Source organism: Sporobolomyces salmoneus, assembly GCF_050403485.1.
Source record: "Sporobolomyces salmoneus JCM6883 DNA, S_salmoneus_JCM6883_v1_ctg12, whole genome shotgun sequence".
NCBI lineage: Eukaryota > Fungi > Basidiomycota > Microbotryomycetes > Sporidiobolales > Sporidiobolaceae > Sporobolomyces > Sporobolomyces salmoneus.
This window is the reverse complement of record NW_027481151.1, coordinates 320,572-337,321: the sequence shown is the minus strand read 5'-3', so window position 1 is coordinate 337,321 and position 16,750 is coordinate 320,572. Positions and strand designations below refer to the sequence as shown.

Here is a 16,750-nt window from a genome sequence, read left to right as displayed (position 1 = left end):
TGGCGAGCAGGAAGCTAGAACTGCTTACAAGCCCTGTTACAATCTCTTTGGAGGCTGACAGTCTATTCTGTTGGGCTTCTCTCCAGTATCTGAGCTGGCCACACTCTTCCGGTGACCCGCTTTATCGTGGCATTTGTCTGTTCGGTACCTTGGCCTTTCGACCGGCGAATTAGGGCGGAAGACGACAAGGGCGAGCGAGCTAACCGCGACATTCGGCCTTTGCTTCTAGCAGACAGAGGCAGCGATCTCGCCGCAGCCACGCCTTCAACGCCCTCAACCTAGTTGAGTCGTCAACGAGACGAACGGACTGGGGCGACCGTCAGTTGGTGGTGAAGACGTCTATTGCAAAGCACGACGGAGACCATACGTCCTCTAACGATGTATACTGCAAGCCGCTGACTGCGTGAGCCGGTAGTTTCCATTTCTACTGTAGCCCATACGCTGCCTTCGCGTTCGCTCCAAAGATGTTGTCCAAACTCTCGCCCTCCAATCCGATTTCGACGAGACAATCGAGGTAGAGGTCCATCTCGAACGACCAGGCCAGCGCTTCCGTGTTCTCTCCTTCGTCAGGTGAGGCGGGGAAGGTTGGAGTCGAAGACGATAGTAGTGACGCGCGAAACATGGGCCAATCTAGAGAGAGAATACCGGGACCCCGGGCGTCATCAGTCAGTGAATGATGACGAATGACGCCTCATACATGAGAGGACTCACCTGAACCGACCAGGATTCTCGATTCACCAAAAGCTTCGATCGACGGTTCCAGATAACTTCGGATTCTTCCAAGGAGCGTCTCGTACGCGGTTCCCTTCCGCTTTCCTCTCGTCGAGTTTCCGTCTCCATAGTCTCTGAAAGCATCTTGAACGGTTGCTTTGTCGGCAGAATCGAGGAGAGCCGAAAGTTTGAGGTAAACATTTGGGAGAAGGGCGAGGGCGAAGAGGGACGAAATGTAGGCGGTTTGAAAGGGGGAAGGAGGGACGGTGGCGTCGACAGTCAAATCGGGTTTCGCAAAGTGATCTATCGCGAGAGACGGGTCAGGATCTCGGGACATGAAGCCCCAGAAGGAAAAGGAAAACGAACCGAGGATGAATTTTGTTTCATAGCCTTTCTCCTTTTGCAGTTCCCTCACTTTCGAGATCGCATCAACCGCGTCGTCAAGGATGAGAGGGCCTCCGGTCTCTTTATGCGTGACGTCCAGCGTCATGTCGAAGGCATAACCTTTCTGACCCAAGAAATCTAACCCGTCGAGGAACTTCTCGGTCTGGAAGAATCCCTTCGGCGAATCCTGTAGGAGATATCGGAAAGACTTGATGGGAGGATAACCGAGCTTCTCTTCGTACGCCTTGAGACTGGGTTGCGAGAGTAGTTGAGAGAGGTAGAGCTCAATCGCTTGCGACCCTTGGTGCACCGGCGCCCAGGGTACGAGAGCGACGACGTTGAGACCAGAGCCGAGTGCTTGAGCGCATACTCTATGACACCGTCGGAAAGATACTCAGCTCGGAACGTTCAGGGCTTGCGTCGAGACGGAGAACGGCGATTTTCGCTCGCGAAACTCACATCTCGACTTCCTCTATTGAAGCTTGCCATCCGCCTTTACTGCCATCTGCATCCTCGTCGTCGTGCTTGACTCTGCGCAAAGGGAATAACAATAACAGAAATAGACCGGCGCGAAGGAGTCAGCGCACTGCCGGGTCTTGGTCGTTGTGAGTCTACTCACTCGGCTTGAACAAATACAACTCCATCGAACTGAGATTGTCCTTTCGCAAACTGCTTGATCCCCTCCGAAGTGATGCTTTGATAGTTCGTCATTTCGTGCGCTCCTCGAAGCTGTTCGAGTCCTCCTTCCTGCGTAGGCCAGACCATTTGTCCATTATCGAGTTGTTGCTTCGTCCATAGGTGGATGTGACTATCGATGAGGGAGCGAGGGCAGAGGCGTCGCGAGGAACTGGTGGGGGCGGCAGCAGATTGAAACGCTCGTAAATCGAGTTTGGGAGGTCTACGTGCACCAGGTTTCGTCGGTGGAACGTCTGTCATATCTGAGCGACTGAAGAAATCGAGATGAGCGGGAAGAAGGGAAAGATTGACAAAGGGATCGCACTAAACGTTGACGCAGGGTGAAAGTTCGCAGATACGCAGGCTAAAGCGGTTCGGCGTCTGATACACTCACAGCAACGGCGACGACAACGAACGATGAATCCTCTCGCAAGCAGGGGACAGACGAGAGAGAAGAGGGATTTTTTTGATGTTTTTTGGGTATTCGTTTTCGTTTCCAATGTTTCCTTCAAACACCCAACAACCTACCTCGACATACACAAACCAAAGAGAGAAGAGGATAAGAGGCGAGTGGAAAGGAAAACAAGGTTCAGCTACACAGCATTTCCCGCTCTGTTTCGGTGAAAAATCGAGTTTGTCAGTTCCGACTCGACCCTCGACGATCAGCGAGAGCTGTAGAGCGTACCAGACTGAAGCCAACACAGGAGGCTCAACAAAGTCACCCTTGACAACCTTGGTTCCAGTCTCCTCGGTGGTCGACTCGCCGTGGAGTTCGAGGAGTTTACCAATGTCGTACTTGGGAGCCTTGAGGATCTTCACCTTGCGGACGTAGCAGTTTTGGAGGGGGTAGATACCTTGGGAAGCCTTCTCGATCTCTCGGCCAATAACCTCGGGGACGAGCTTGTGGACGAGTTGCTTGAGGTCGCACGAGGTAGCCTCGCGTTGAATGATCTCGAACATCTTGCCACGGATCTCACGGATTTGAGCAGACTTGGCGTAGGTCGTCTTCTTGACTTGGTTGGGTCGGCGCTTGGTGAAACCAATGGTGAAGAGACGGACGAGGTAGCCATCGGTGGTCTTGACATCCGAGTGGGCCTCGATACTATCCGACGATACCTCGTTCGTCAGACACAGTCACAAATGAAGAGAGAGAGAGAAGAGGAGAGAGACTCACAGGGTCTGCCACTTGCGAACGAGCGAACGAAGCTTGTCCGAAGTGAAGTCCATACCGTGGAAGTTGGTAAGACAGTTCTTGCCTTGAACCTCATCGACACGAAGCTTGACCTTTCGGAAAGTGTTCTCGTCGTCCTTGTTGAGATCGGCGAGCGAAAGTTCGAAGATTCGGCCCTTGAGGGAGTCGTTGGCGTTCTCTGTTTTCGAATCACAAGTTCATCAGTTCTCCGACTCTTTCGAACACCATCTCGCATCGTGGCTATTCACGAGTCCAAATGGGGAAAGAAAGACTCACTCAAACCAGAAGATCGGTTGACGAGAGTCTTACCGATGTTTCGGGTGTCGAACATCGAAGGGGCCTTGAGGTCGTACCAGTCTAATCAACGCATCTTCCTCATCAGCTCACAAATACGAATACAGCAGAGAGCGGGAGAGGGAGAGAGGAGACTTACCCTTGCGGGTGAAGGGGTCGACAACACGCTTCTTGATACCCTTTTTGCCTTTAGAGAGGCGCTTGTTCTTACCGACAGCTGTTTACCCATTCATGGCGAGCACGACAAACCAGTACAGTCAGTCTAAACCGTTCCTCTGAAGTTACTCGATCGTCTCTGTCAAATCTCCCTCATTCCACCCTCTGGGCCATTCCTTCTTCCGTTCAATCGATCCAAGTACCGCATTCCTGTAGATCTGTCGGGTAGAAGAATCGCTAGAGAGGTTGTAGTGGCGAGGGGAGAGGCGAATGTGAATTTTCTCTCATCTTGGAAAAGTTGAACGGCTCGAGGTCGAAGGAACGGCGGGTCGTGGTAGAGGGGAGCGCTAGTCGGTCGTGGATAGGATGATTGTAACTAACCCATGTTGGATGCAGGGGAATTCTGTTCAGGAAGTCAAGGAGAAAAAGAAGAGGTCCGCCTTTCTTCCACTATCCTCCTCTCGACTTTGGAAATTTGAACTCTCTCTTCCTTCGCGCTCAAACACGCTCAGTCGTCGCTTCCACATACTTGCTATACAACTTTTTCGTGCGAATTTTGCAGCGAGGGTATCTATTTTTCAGCCCCTAGCTCCCCTCCATTGCGGATGCCCGTTGTTCTCCTTGCACGACGGCTATACGACGCGCTGGTACTTATATAGATGCCGTTCATGGCTTGCAGGCGCGAACTGACCGGCAAGATTGTAGCTGTCGAAACGCAGAACTTCGCAAGTTTTGCTTTTCTCTGGCGATTTTCTCCTTTTGTCACGCCGCTGAGCATTGTCCGAACTCTCTCGAGACGGTAAGGACATAGACAGAAGGGTACGACTGAATTATGTATCGTTTACAACACATGACACTGAATTCTTTCTCACTTCGTTCGACTTTCGATAACCTTCCTCCTAAATGCTCGGCTTCTACTGTGTTTCGACAGTTTATTCGTAAGCTTGTTGCTCTTGTCCGACCTTTCCACCCTTGGCACCAGCTTCGTGAGGGTTGGGTCCATCGTCACCACCGAAACCTGTCGAAGTGCGAATTCTCAATCAGCTCGGCTCGCCCATTTTTCTTCGCTTGCCTTCCTCCTCGACACCGACGGTAACGGAGGAGCGAGGACGGGGGAAGCAGTGGAGGATGCAATAACTTACCGTGTTCGCTGCTCATCCTCTTGTCGGGACTTCCATCCTTCTTCAATCCATCGTGCTCACTGGGCTTGTAAACACCAGATTCCTTCTCGGCGTGCTCGGTGAGCTCGTTGGAAGCGTTGGCCATGACTCGGTCAGACTGCAGGAAGACGGAGAGAAGCGTAAGTCAACGTTAAGCATTCGCTTCGCAACGAGGGAATATCGACTTACCATATTGTGTGAGTTTGTGTGAGGGTGTTGGAAAGGGGTGAAGTGTAAGAGTGAAGGACGTGAAGGGAAGGAAGTAAAGGAAGGAAATGACAAGCGAAACGAACTTGAACATCGCGTGAATCATCGACTTGCGTCAGCGAATCTGAGCGATGACAACCAGTGCTGTTTCGAACTTTCGGTCGAGTTTTTGGCTGGTTTCCAAGCCTAAACAGCATGTGGAGCCCTTGACGTCCACTTCGCGGTATCTGCAGACTGCAGGCGAGGGAGAGAAATCCCGGATTCTCGCTCGAGCTCACCTGCGACGTCAAAGCTTATACCTCTTTGCTGAACACCGCTCTGCAATGCACCTCTCGCGATAGGTAACCTCGCTACGGCTTTAACTCGCGCTGTGGATTGCGACGAACGACTGTGCGAGAAGACCACAGATAAATGATTTTGAAAGCGATATGTAAAGAAAAAAGTCTACCGATCAAACCCCAGAAAGTCCCTTCCCTTCCGTCTCTAAACAATGTTCTTGGCAACAGCGTACTCGGCCTATCAGAAGGAGGAAGAGACAGCGAGTCAGAAGCGATATCCGAAAAAGGCGAGGGAAAAAGAAAGACTCACATTGATGATACTACTTGTGGCAGCTCCGATACTGACGTTGTTGACGAGGCACACAAACTTGATATCCAACACAGGGCATTCTCGCACCCGACCGACGTTGACTCCCGAACCATTCTGGAAGTATCGATCCAATCGAGGTTGAGGACGATCCGGTTCTTCGTGAACAAAGATGGCTTGTTCGGGGGCGGAAGGGCAACCGAGTTTTTGTACTTCAGAGTAGAACGATCGAAGGGCGTCCTTGACTTGTTGAGGAGAGGGAGGGGGACGACGAGCGAATCGAACCGAAGCGCATTCGAGGTGACCGTCGAGGATAGGGACTCGGTTGCAAGCAGCCGAAACCTTCATGGGGTGCTTTGCGTGCATTTCGAACGCAGAGCCGTCGTCCGAAAGTCCACCGAGAATCTTGGTCAATTCCCATTCCATTTTTTCCTCCTCCTTTCCAATGTACGGCACAACGTTGTCGAGAATGTCGAGCGAAGGTACTCCGGGGTATCCAGCTCCAGAGATGGCTTGCATCGTCGTGACCATGATAGTTTCGAGAGGACCGAAGGCCTTTTCGAGAGCGTAAAGGGGGATCGAAAGACCGGTGGTAGAGCAGTTGGCGTTCGTGATGATGAATCCCTTTTCGAGGTTTTGGGACTTCTTTTGATGGTGGATGATTCCAAAGTGGGAAGGGTTTACGAGAGGGACGACGAGGGGAACGAGGGGATCCCGTCGGAAGTTTCCAGCGTTCGAGAAGACGGCGTATTCAGCTTTTCTTAGTGCCTCCTCTACTCACAATTCGTTCTAAATCAGCTATCTTGACATCGACGAGGAGGAGAGATTGGGGGCTCACCGATATCACCAGCGGCATCACTGTCGAGACCGGAGAAAACGATTTCTGCTCCTTCGAAATCTTCCGGTCGGCACTCCCTGACGGTCATCTCGGAGACGGATTTGGGGATGGGAGAAGTTTGCTTCCATTTGACGATGTCTTTGTAGAGCTTTCCAGCTGATCGTGCCGAAGCGTTGAGGGAAGAGATGCGGAAGTAAGGGTGGGTGGAGAGGAGGACGATGAATCGTTGTCCGACGGTACCAGTAGCACCTGCTACGGCGACTTTGACTTCTCGTTGCGCCATTTCGATAGAGATCGGGGGAAGTTGAAGCAGAGGAGAGTAGGAGAGATCAACTGATTTCGAGTCGAAACGGAAGCGATAGAACGAGAGTGATCGATTTGGGAGTCAGCGAGAGCTCATACGATACGCCTAGCTAGAGCGAGAGCTCACCTGAGACGTTGAGAACCTAAGAGAATGACCGAAAGGAAGAAAAGCGAAAGATACGGAGCAGAGCTCGACGTGAAGGGTGTTCGCTGCTAAAGACGGCGTAGAAAGTGTTCAATGCTGTAAATTTTATTCTCGAGTTGGCGTTTGACTGACCTGAGGTTGTTGTTGTTGTCAGAGGGTTCTCCCGACAATTTCATCGTTGACTCTCTCTTAAGCTTCCCTCCACTTCCGACCGCGGCCAATGACGTTCACGATCTCTCGTCTTCCAATAGCTTACAAGCGTATAGCTACTCAAGGTATGAATCGATCAAAAATTCCGCAAAAAATCTCGCAAAATTTCGATTCTGCGAAGGGAACGGTTGGGGAACGGCCACAAACGTCTTGCCGAGAGACCCTCGGCGGCCAGGAGACCTTTCAAGCCCTAAATAGACTCAAGATGTCGCATTGCACTGCTCAGAAGCGTTTCATGATCGAGACTTCGGCTGAATTTTTAGACTGTAGTCGACCAGGGGTGCGACACCTTGGTGAATTGACGAGGTCGAGTAGATATCGACGTCTGCAGCAAGAGAGACACGTCGAGAAGAATGACCGTTAGTTCACAGTTCCCGAGGTCGAAAAGACAAAGCGGCGAGTGACGCACCATCGCAAAGATGTTCTTCGATATTCTCTTCCGTTAATCCACCACTGACTTCGACGAGGCATCGCTTCGCAGGTCCATCTTCTTTCCCACCTCCCGTTTGGCTTATCCAATCCTGCTTGAGTGCACTCGCGGCTTCTCGAATCCCTTGAGGTGTAAAGTTGTCGAGCATGATGATATCTGCTCCTGCCGAGATCGCTTCTCGTGCTTCTTCGAGCGATTGACATTCGACGTGAATCTTCATCGAGAATCCTGCGACCGATCGAGCGGCGTGGACCGCTTGCGTGATGCTCCCTGCGCAAAGGAGAACGAACGAGCGGTGAGTTTCTTTATGATTGTCGGAGCTAGAGAGCTTGCTCACCCTTCGACCAGATATGGTTGTCCTTGAGCATGACCATTGAACTAAGATCGTATCGATGTTGATCAACTCCACCTACTAGCATTCCGTATTTCTCGACGAGACGGAAACCTGCGCGAAATCGGAAACGTCAGCGCTACTGAGAGGGATCGCAGACGAGAGCCGAAGACTTGCCTGGAGTAGTCTTGCGAGTTCCAGCGATGATTCCTTTCCAACCATATTGTCGAGCCAAAACGAGAACTCGTCGAGATCTATTTGCGTTCGTTCGTCGTAAGTTCAGTCTGATGCTCTCCCAATCCGACTCGTCAATGATCAGAGGAGGGAGCTCACTTGAGAGCAATACCACTACATCTAGCCATCGTATTGAGGGCAACTCGTTCTCCGAGAAGCAGACATCGTGCCGGACCTTTCACCGTCGCAACCTTGACTTTCGGGTTCTCCTTTGTTGGCTTGACGTCGTCCCCTTCTTTCAAATGCCATTCGACCCTGTGTGAGAGGGACAGAGATCCGTGAGCCGCGGTTCGATACGAGACAGAGGAGAGAGAGGGGAAGAAGACGTACGAGCAACCCAACTGTGCAAAGATTTCATTTACGAACGGTACACCCGCAAGGATACCCTACAGATCAGATGCAGAAACGCTCAGCTGGCTGTTCAATCCTAGAGGAGAGAAGGGACAGGAAGCCGAACCTCACTCTTGCCCCACAGGAACGCTTCTTCGAGCCCCTCCCCAACGACGAATCCACCATAGTCAAACGAAGGCGTGTCCTCGGCGAGCCAGGAAGTGATGACGCTCTTCCAGGAGGGAGGGAGAAGATGAGAACAGTTTCCGAGCGGGGGAGGGATAGAGAACGCGGTAGAGGGAGACATGAGAGACGGCTTGAGCGAGATGTTCAGATTCTATTCGATAGTGTGCGCGAGCCTTGAGAGAGTCGGTAGTCGATCGAATGTGTGAAGGAAGGAAAGAAGCAACTGGTCGGTTCCGATCGGAGAAACCGTCTCTGTTTGGTCTCTGTCGGGCAAGTAGCGGAGGTGTCGGGCTTGTAACAGGCTCAAACTAAGGTCCGTCGACGTCAAGGAGGAGGCCCACCCCGAGAAGAGACGTAAAGTGTTGATTGAAAATTCCGGAGAATGGTTGCGAGAACGATTGCAGTTCAGTGTAGCGCGGAGATAGGACAAGAAGAAGACAACAACTGAAGTAGAGACATGATTGAAACCGGCAGCGAGAGTGTCCATCCGTCAGCACGCAAATTTTGGGAACGAGAACCATCTGCGAAATCGAAGTTTGCGACGATGTGCGTTCAAGCTACAGCAGCGCTCGCCTCGTCCTTCGCGACTATATCGAAGCATTCTCCACAGTAAGGTTTCTCGACAGGTGGTGCCGATGCTCCGTCGGAAGATGGAGTCGTTGAGGAGGAAGAGCTTGGTTCGGATCGTAAAAGGTAGATGCCGGTCAAAGGTTTCGAGCACATCTGCGCACCGCGAACTCTCTTCAGCTCCCGTTTCTGAGAAGACTCTGGCGCTAAGTAGCTGAAAGGGGGACGACGTACCGAGCACTTGAAACATCCTTCATGCCATTTCTTCTTCTCTCCCTCATCGCCTCCTCCTCCTCCGCCAATCTCGATATACCCATCCTCCTCCCTCAACCCGAGTCGACAACCCGGACACTTCTCCCTCCAAATCCTCAAATCACATTTCTCGCAATAAGGGTGTTGTTCCCGAACGTAATAAGGCATCGCAGTCGCTTCTCCGGAACGTTCGTACGCTACTGGATCGAGGAAGGGGTCTCCACAACCGGCACAGAAGAAATGGAGGGGATGGTAGTAACGAGTTGTGGCATGTCTTGTAGATGACGACGAGGGGGATTTCGTGGGAGGAAGAGAGGGATCGTTGATGGGGAGGTAATCGGCGGAGGAAATTGGAGTGTGACAATGATAGCATTGTAATGCGAAACGCTGCATCGATAGACCATTCTCAGCTTGACACTTTGCGGAAAAACCGAGATGAAGAAACTCACCTCTTCGAAATGCACCATACACCATGCTTTACCTCTCAAAGACTCCTGCTCCCCCTCCTCATCTTCATCTTCCCAATCATCGGGCGTCCCCTCGAACTCCATGACTTCCAACTTCTCTCCGCACCCTTTCTCAGCACAAACAAAACAACCCGGATGCCAAGTTCTCGACAACGCCATGAGGACTCTCCCAAAGATCGGTTGTCGACACGATGTACATTCGATCGTTCCTGCTTCGGCTGAAAAGGGGAGAGAGGAAGTCGAGGGGCGAGAAGATGCGTCGGGGAGAGGGGAAGCGACTGATGTCGGGTGGTAGAGCGTGTGGGAGGGGTGAGATGGATCGTACCGAGGGTGTACGGGAGGCGCTCGTCGATCTGGCGATGTAGGAGAGTTCGAAGGGGCAGAATCGTCGTCGACGGAGAACGAGAAGGAAGGGACAGCCGGAGAGGCAGAGGTTTCTTCGGGTTCGTCGTTGAACGCAAAAGTCGGTACCGCGGGTGGTGTCGGATGAGGTGAAGGTGATCGAGGTGAAGGAGGTACGGGCGGTTCGTCGCCGAAGGAGATCGTCGGAATCGAAGGTGGTTGAGGAGCTGGTGAAGGAGAAGGAGCGGGTACTGAAATTGAAACAGCTTCTATCCGTGAAGCAAGTTGGTCGCTTTCGAGAGAGGCCGAACGAGGGACAGGAGGCATCGGAAGGGGACGTTTTCTATCTGAAGCTGTCGGCTCGGCCTGTGAAGTCGAAGAGGCAGGAGGAAAGGGCAGGCTGCGTGGATTGGCTTCACTGACGGAACGATGAGGCGGTGCTGTATTCGGTAGAGTTGAATGAGGTGGATTCGCAAGGGATACGGATCGAGTAGGGGCGACCGGCGCGGGTAAAGGTCGACCTCCGCTGATTCCGACTATCGAAGCCGGTCTCGACGATGAAGGAGGTATCGGAGGTTGTCCACCGACGTTCGATATTGTGGGAGATGCAGAGGAAGGAGCTACCGGCAGAGGTCTCGACGCTGTTCTCGTTCGACCGCCTCCTTCGACCTGAGGTTGAGGTTGAGATGTAGGTTCCACCTCTCGAACTTCCATTCCGCATTGTCTCGCCCAATCTACTGCTTCCCGCCTCGCCTTCTCCTGCATCAAACTTTCTTCGGTCCCGGGAGTCGCCGTCAAAGGTGCCGAATAACCTTGTTGAGCGTAATGCCAATAATACGCGACGAGGGATCGATGATGTGCCGCGACAGGGTCTTCGACAACTGAATGAATCGGTGCTGGTGATTGAGCGGGATTGATGGGGGCGGAAGGGAGAGTTGAAGCTCTTCGCGGTGGAGCGACGGGATTTCGAAAAACCGTTTGAGGGGTACTCTGATACGGGCCCGGTGATGGAGAGTACGACGAAGGAGCTTGGTAGGCATTCGTATTGGGATTCGGGGTACTGTAAGGAGGAACTGGAGGAGAGGCTTGGAACGAAGAACCGACGAAACTTGTTCCGTTCACCCCGCTCGAAGCGACTGAAGAGATCGAAGCGCGACGATGAGGATCATAATGAGATTGAGCGGAATACTGAGGATGGGGATGAGGCTGATAGGAAGTGGATTGGCTCGGGAACGGATGTTGATTCATTTTTGGAGTTCGTAAGAGAGCGTCCAGTCGCTGTTGGAGGTTCGCACCGAGCTTCAGATCTACTTCTACTCTGTATGGATGCAATCGCAAGTCAGCTTGACGCGCTTGGATCCGTAGAGATCAAGGTCGCAACGGACGAACCTTCCGACTTTGCCCTCGAGCGGCGTTCTTGTGTTTGTTCCTGCTTTGTGCTGTCACTTGATTGTGTCGTTCTATGCTGCTGGGCTAGAAAGGTCGAAATGATTGACTCGAGGTGAATGGAAGGGGAGAACGTCTCTCGCCTCTCTCTCTCCTCCAGATCTACGCAGTTTCGTCACTCCGATTGGAACTACAACAGAAGAGTCTAGCAAGCTCCAGAGCGCCACGAAGTACCGCCGAACCGTCTACCTCTTCTTCCACCAGATTATTCCAGCAATTCGATCAACCTCTCCCTCTCCCCGAGCAGCAGGACCTGTGAGTACAGCTCCGGACTTGACTCGAGCCTGTCTGACCCTTGGAGCCGGGAGCACACCGACTGAACTTCTTTCTCTCGACTTCTCCCCACAACGTTCTCTCCCTTTCTTCCGTCTTCCCTCGATAGAGTACAGCATGTCTCGTCTCAACTACAACAAGTGGGATAACCTTCAGGTACGCTCTCGCTTCCCGACGTCCGACCGTTGTTCAATGGGAAGCAAGCTGACTTGTGTCATACATTGCCAGCTCTCGGACGATTCCGATATTGAAGTTCACCCCAATGTCGACAAGAAGTCGATGATTCGGTGAGCCATATCTCGAGTCTGCTCCGCTGTCATTCGCGAGCTGAGTGTCGTGGCGAGGGAACCAGATGGAAACAGCGCGACATTCACGAGAAGCGAGAACAACGACGACAAAAACTCGAAGCGTTCAAAGTCGAAGAACCCATGAACGTCTCCCTCATTGCTCGTATCGACTATATCATCGCCTCTATCAAATCTTCCGACGTTTCGAGTGCGGCAACTTACCTTCAAAACGAGATTTCGAAACTGAAGTCGAATTTCGGGTACACTTACGAGGAGAAGAAGTTCGCGCCTGGAGAACAACCGAGCGAAGATCACATGATCGTATCGTTATTGTCGCAAGTTGTGAAAGCTGTCAAGGAGGAGGAGGAGAAAGAGGGAAAGACGGGAGATGAGCAAGGTAGAACGGAGAGGATCGCGAAGACGCTCGATTGGCACAAGTCGAGGTTGTTACAGAGACAGGAAGAAATCAAGAAGGAGAAGGTTGAGATCGCGGCTGAACAGAAGAAATGGATCACGAGTGAAGATATTAGAGATGGATGGGACAGCAAGACGGTCAGTTACCACGCCTCTGTTTCCTCCTGACCGCGCGAATCTGACTTGGGGCGGTATCTCAGATGGTCTCTTCGACGCCAAGTGCACAACCGAAACCTTCCGCCCCTGCACCTTCTTCATCTTCAAGCAAGAAGAAGACCGAGACGAAGATTGAAACCCTCAACTCGCCTGGAGTTCAAGCAGCCCAAGCCGCCGTGAGTACCCTCTCAGTGCGCCTCACAGCTGGCTTAGAGGAAGACTGACTTTCTCTCGTCTTTTGATCGTGACAGGCCGAATCTGAACAATCGTCATCCGACGAAGAACTCCCTACCCTGACTCCTTCCGCCATCGCCTTTTCCAAGATCCCACCTTTCGACTGGGACGCTACTCGTGCCGCGATTTCTGCCGACCCTTCGTTACTCTCGGAAGAAACTGGGGATGCGCTCATGGTCGAGGCGTTCAATATCGGGATGAAGGGAACGAAAGCTGGAGAGAAGAGGGTGCAGGAGTTGACGGAGAAGGCTTTGTTGGGTCAGTACTGCAGGCAACTGGGCAGAGACGGTGTCGCTCTTTTCTTCCAAAGGTGAGTCATTTCATCCATTCGTTGTCCCTCGCCTTCAACAAGGACAGCGCGTCGACGTCGACGAATGAACTGGTAGCTGATCACGATTGCCGGACGCTCTCAGGATGACTGGACAAAACCCTCAAGCACTCCGAATGTTCCTCGAAGACGTCGCGAAAACCTCGTCCCGTATCATCGAACGTTCGAAAGTTGTCGCGGCGGAACAAAAAGCTTCAAAAGCGGCGGAAGCTGGAGGAGCCGAAGGAGTCGAACAGATTCAACTCGTACCCGCTTCAGAGAACCAAGTCATCACTTTCGAAGTTCCCGATGGGCCTCCTCCTGAGAACCTCGAAATCACGGGTGAAGGCTCGGAGGATCTCGACCCGGAGATGGTGAAACAATTCTTGCAAAAGAGATGGGACATTTTCGAATCGTTCCCGAAGAACCTCAAGAAGGCGCTCGGGGAGAAGAGTCTCGAAAAGGTGAACAAGGTATTGGGCAAGATGAGCGTCGAGGATGCGGAGGAGGTCGTTGGTCAATTGCAAGAAGCTGGCATTCTTTCCGTAAGCTGCGAATCTCCTCTCGAAATCAATTCGACTTCATCGTTTGCTGACCTCTGGACGCTCTTCAGTTTGAAACGAACGAGATTGTAGATCAAACAGGTCAAGACAAGGCAGGTGCCTCGAACCCTACCGTCACCGTCCCAGTCTCTTCGTCGTCACAAGTAGACGCTCAACCAACTGGAGTCGCCGACCTCAACCTCGAAGACCAGCTCGACTGAGCTCCTTGACTAAACATGTGGAACGAGTATATAAGTACGTAGTGGTTTGCTTTGTGACCTCTCTCTTGCAACATCGCACGCAATTCTCGACCCGGATTTTGCATTTCGTGTCTTTCGCAACGAGCTCGTACCAGACGGCTGTCTTCGCTTCATCTCTATCTCACTTTCTTCTCGTTAATCGTTGCTGTGCTGCTCGTCGCTCTACTCAATGACAGTTCCCAGCATGTCGGCCGATATCGGCACGAGGTTGCTCGAATTCGCTCGGCGCAATTCTTCTCTGCTTTCCGCTCTTTCTCTCTCCCAACGCACGCCCACGGCACTCGCACGACCGTCGACGACAGGCAGAGGCTCGCACAGTCGCCCTGCAGAGCGTCTCTTCCGAATTCTCCACTTTCGGCTTGATCTACTCCGCTTGACTCGGCACACGACCTCTCTACCCTGCAGTTGTCCCCTTATGCAACTCTCGTCCGTCTTGCTAGCAGTGTATCGCTTCGACCCTACGTGCTGGACTCAGAAACAGAGGTGGAGCGAATTTGATTTGAGATCATGCCTCCCATTGGAACAATAGTGTACGATGGCGTAAAGGTGAGTCTGATCTCTCTATCTTGACATTCCAGCCTCTCAAGGCTGCAAGCGAAGGGCTGAAGAACGAAGCTGACACTGCGCTCGTTTTCGTTTTGCAAATTTTCATTCCGTCTATCCCTCCGTTGTCCGTGCCCTTTCGCATACGATCAACAGCCTCTCATCCGAGTTTTCATTACAACCGCCGTTGGTTTCATCCTCATCAAGCGCAATATCATTCCGCGAGAAGGGACAAACGTCTTTTCGCATTTGATCGTGAACGCGACTCTTCCTTGCCTCTTGTTCTCCAAGATCGTGCCTTCGTTCACGTCGGACAATATCGGGTGAGTGCTATGAAGTCTTACGCGGCCAGCTCGACTCGCTGACAATGATTCGACTTTCCCTTGAGCAGAGCTTTGGGACCAATCTTCCTCGTCGGATGCGTCTACCAACTCCTTTCAGGTCTACTCGGACTGATAGCGCGGTGGGTCATACTTCCTCTCTTCCGTTCTGATACACTCTCTGAGAGGATCTGTCAGGACTGTCCCGCTGAACCTTGCGCCGCTTCACGCAGATCCTTTACCCCTACACCTCGTCGATTCCGTTACGGGATGGTCAGCTCGTATCTCTTCAGTAACTGGGGTGATCTACCGATCGGAGTCATCTCTTCAATCATGACGAGCGAACCATTTAACCGCGATACGGACGAAGCTCTCGGGATCGCTTACGTCGCCATTTTCATTCTCGTGAGTGACTACGCTCCGTTCACATCTTGTTGCCGCTGAGTTGATCCTCGAACTTTGTCGGATACAGATCAATTACATCTCTCGCAAGTCGAATGTTGCCTATCCCTCGGCTAGACCGAACTTGCTGACTGTTCATGCTCTCGTCTGCAGAGTTCCCTCTTCAGGGTCTGCGACTCGTAGCAATGGACTATACTCGAGAAATCTCAGCGGAAGACGAGCGAAGATCGGAAGACGGTGAATACGGCACTTTCCAAAAATACCTCAACCGTCTCATTCGTGGAATGCCAATGGCTCACGAACTCGAGGAGACACGCCGAGTTCACTTTAGTGACGACGAGAAGCCGAAACCTCGAGCGGACGTCGACAGCGCAACGAATCCTTCGTCGCCTTCAGCAACTTCGACAGTTTTCGAACGCGAACCAACCCTGCCGGCGACGGAGACAATCACTTCAACAGATGTCAAGAGTTCGAAGGGATCGACTTCTGGTGACTCTCGACATGCTACACCACAACCGCTGTCTCGACGCGAGCGATTCTTGGGCGCCTTGAAGTCGGGTATCAAACATACGTTGAAGCCTCCGACAATCTCCCTCATATGTTCGATCATCATCGGAGTTATCCCCTTCCTTCGCAACCTCTTCGTTCCAGCTGAGTCAGGCAACAGCAAATTCTCGCCTCTTGCGCCCGATGGCAATCCTCCGCTATCGACAATCTACGACGCATGTTCCTTCATCGGAGCTGCTTCTGTACCTCTCGGATTGATCGTACTCGGCGCGAGCATCGCAACGATCCAGATTCCTAGACCGAGTGAGTCACTTCTCCCCCGTCCCTTCCAATCTGAGCTCGAACTTGACGCTCATTCTTGCGAATGATCAGTCACTCGCCTGCCTATCGCCTCAATGCTAGCTATGGCTCTCGTCAAACTTGCCGTACTGCCGATCTTCGGATTCTTCTTCGTCAAAGCTCTCGTCAAATCCGGAATCGTCGACTCGGAGAACAAAGTTCTGATCTTCGGTGAGCTTTATTGCCTCTCCGAACGCAACTCGGGTTCCACTAACCATTGCCTGTGAGGTCTCAGTCTTGACTTCGCTATCTTGCGTTCCCACAGGTAAGTCTCCCTGCGCCGTTCTTTCTCCGAGCTTGCTCACCTCTCTTTCTTCTCTCCTCAGGAACGATTCAGGTCGTCTGGTCTCGACTTCTCGCACCTCCAGGCGTCGAGAACAATGCGACTCTTCTCGGTGCTTACCTTCTTCCGCAGGCGAGTCGCATTCGCTGTCGAGACAACCGAGAAAATTGACTAACTCTTCACGGATTGCCTTGCGATAGTATTTCATTTGGGCTATATCTTCTGTTCTCCTCACGGCGTTCACGCTCAATACTTTGTTCTGATCTGTCTCTTGTTTGCATATCGATATCATATTTTGTATCTCGGAACCCTGAACCTCTCCCGAAAAGAGACCTGTGAGAACCGACCAGGAGGGAAGAACACAGTGACTCTTTGCGAAAGAAGTTTGCGAACAAGTGCAGCGATAGGAAAAGCGAGAAAGAGCAACGAAAAGAGAGG

General features: G+C 52.2%; 7 protein-coding genes across 7 annotated transcripts; 2 read left to right on the top strand and 5 right to left on the bottom strand.

Moving 5' to 3' along the window:
- Positions 1–424: 424 nt before the first annotated feature.
- JCM6883_004765 (uncharacterized protein) lies at positions 425–3,797 on the bottom strand (the record flags this gene model as incomplete). Its single annotated transcript, XM_076630850.1, has 10 exons — positions 425–630; positions 712–1,014; positions 1,078–1,466; positions 1,555–1,626; positions 1,715–2,041; positions 2,456–2,872; positions 2,945–3,140; positions 3,239–3,319; positions 3,396–3,473; positions 3,794–3,797. 10 exons carry the CDS (start codon positions 3,795–3,797, stop codon positions 425–427), a joined length of 2,073 nt encoding a protein of 690 aa, XP_076489274.1.
- Positions 3,798–4,344: 547 nt separating this feature from the next.
- On the bottom strand, positions 4,345–4,764 carry JCM6883_004764 (uncharacterized protein; the record flags this gene model as incomplete). The annotated part of the gene is made up of 3 exons (XM_076630849.1): positions 4,345–4,430; positions 4,555–4,690; positions 4,762–4,764. 3 exons carry the CDS (start codon positions 4,762–4,764, stop codon positions 4,345–4,347), a joined length of 225 nt encoding a protein of 74 aa, XP_076489273.1.
- Positions 4,765–5,262: 498 nt separating this feature from the next.
- HOM2 (aspartate-semialdehyde dehydrogenase) lies at positions 5,263–6,485 on the bottom strand (the record flags this gene model as incomplete). The annotated part of the gene is made up of 3 exons (XM_076630848.1): positions 5,263–5,295; positions 5,368–6,137; positions 6,203–6,485. The coding sequence occupies 3 exons, from the start codon at positions 6,483–6,485 to the stop codon at positions 5,263–5,265; spliced, it is 1,086 nt and encodes a 361-aa protein (XP_076489272.1).
- A 608-nt stretch (positions 6,486–7,093) lies between these two features.
- BNA6 (nicotinate-nucleotide diphosphorylase (carboxylating)) lies at positions 7,094–8,492 on the bottom strand (the record flags this gene model as incomplete). The annotated part of the gene is made up of 7 exons (XM_076630847.1): positions 7,094–7,185; positions 7,270–7,560; positions 7,628–7,735; positions 7,799–7,875; positions 7,955–8,110; positions 8,186–8,241; positions 8,313–8,492. The coding sequence occupies 7 exons, from the start codon at positions 8,490–8,492 to the stop codon at positions 7,094–7,096; spliced, it is 960 nt and encodes a 319-aa protein (XP_076489271.1).
- A 431-nt stretch (positions 8,493–8,923) lies between these two features.
- Positions 8,924–11,247, bottom strand: JCM6883_004761 (uncharacterized protein; the record flags this gene model as incomplete). Its single annotated transcript, XM_076630846.1, has 3 exons — positions 8,924–9,094; positions 9,173–9,577; positions 9,640–11,247. The coding sequence occupies 3 exons, from the start codon at positions 11,245–11,247 to the stop codon at positions 8,924–8,926; spliced, it is 2,184 nt and encodes a 727-aa protein (XP_076489270.1).
- A 588-nt stretch (positions 11,248–11,835) lies between these two features.
- Positions 11,836–13,879, top strand: CDC37 (Hsp90 co-chaperone CDC37; the record flags this gene model as incomplete). The annotated part of the gene is made up of 7 exons (XM_076630845.1): positions 11,836–11,874; positions 11,947–12,005; positions 12,071–12,557; positions 12,620–12,751; positions 12,827–13,119; positions 13,223–13,661; positions 13,730–13,879. The coding sequence occupies 7 exons, from the start codon at positions 11,836–11,838 to the stop codon at positions 13,877–13,879; spliced, it is 1,599 nt and encodes a 532-aa protein (XP_076489269.1).
- A 546-nt stretch (positions 13,880–14,425) lies between these two features.
- Positions 14,426–16,575, top strand: JCM6883_004759 (uncharacterized protein; the record flags this gene model as incomplete). The annotated part of the gene is made up of 10 exons (XM_076630844.1): positions 14,426–14,464; positions 14,618–14,784; positions 14,853–14,924; positions 15,015–15,186; positions 15,254–15,280; positions 15,351–15,993; positions 16,063–16,200; positions 16,265–16,294; positions 16,356–16,444; positions 16,513–16,575. 10 exons carry the CDS (start codon positions 14,426–14,428, stop codon positions 16,573–16,575), a joined length of 1,440 nt encoding a protein of 479 aa, XP_076489268.1.
- Between the last annotated feature and the right edge of the window lie 175 nt (positions 16,576–16,750).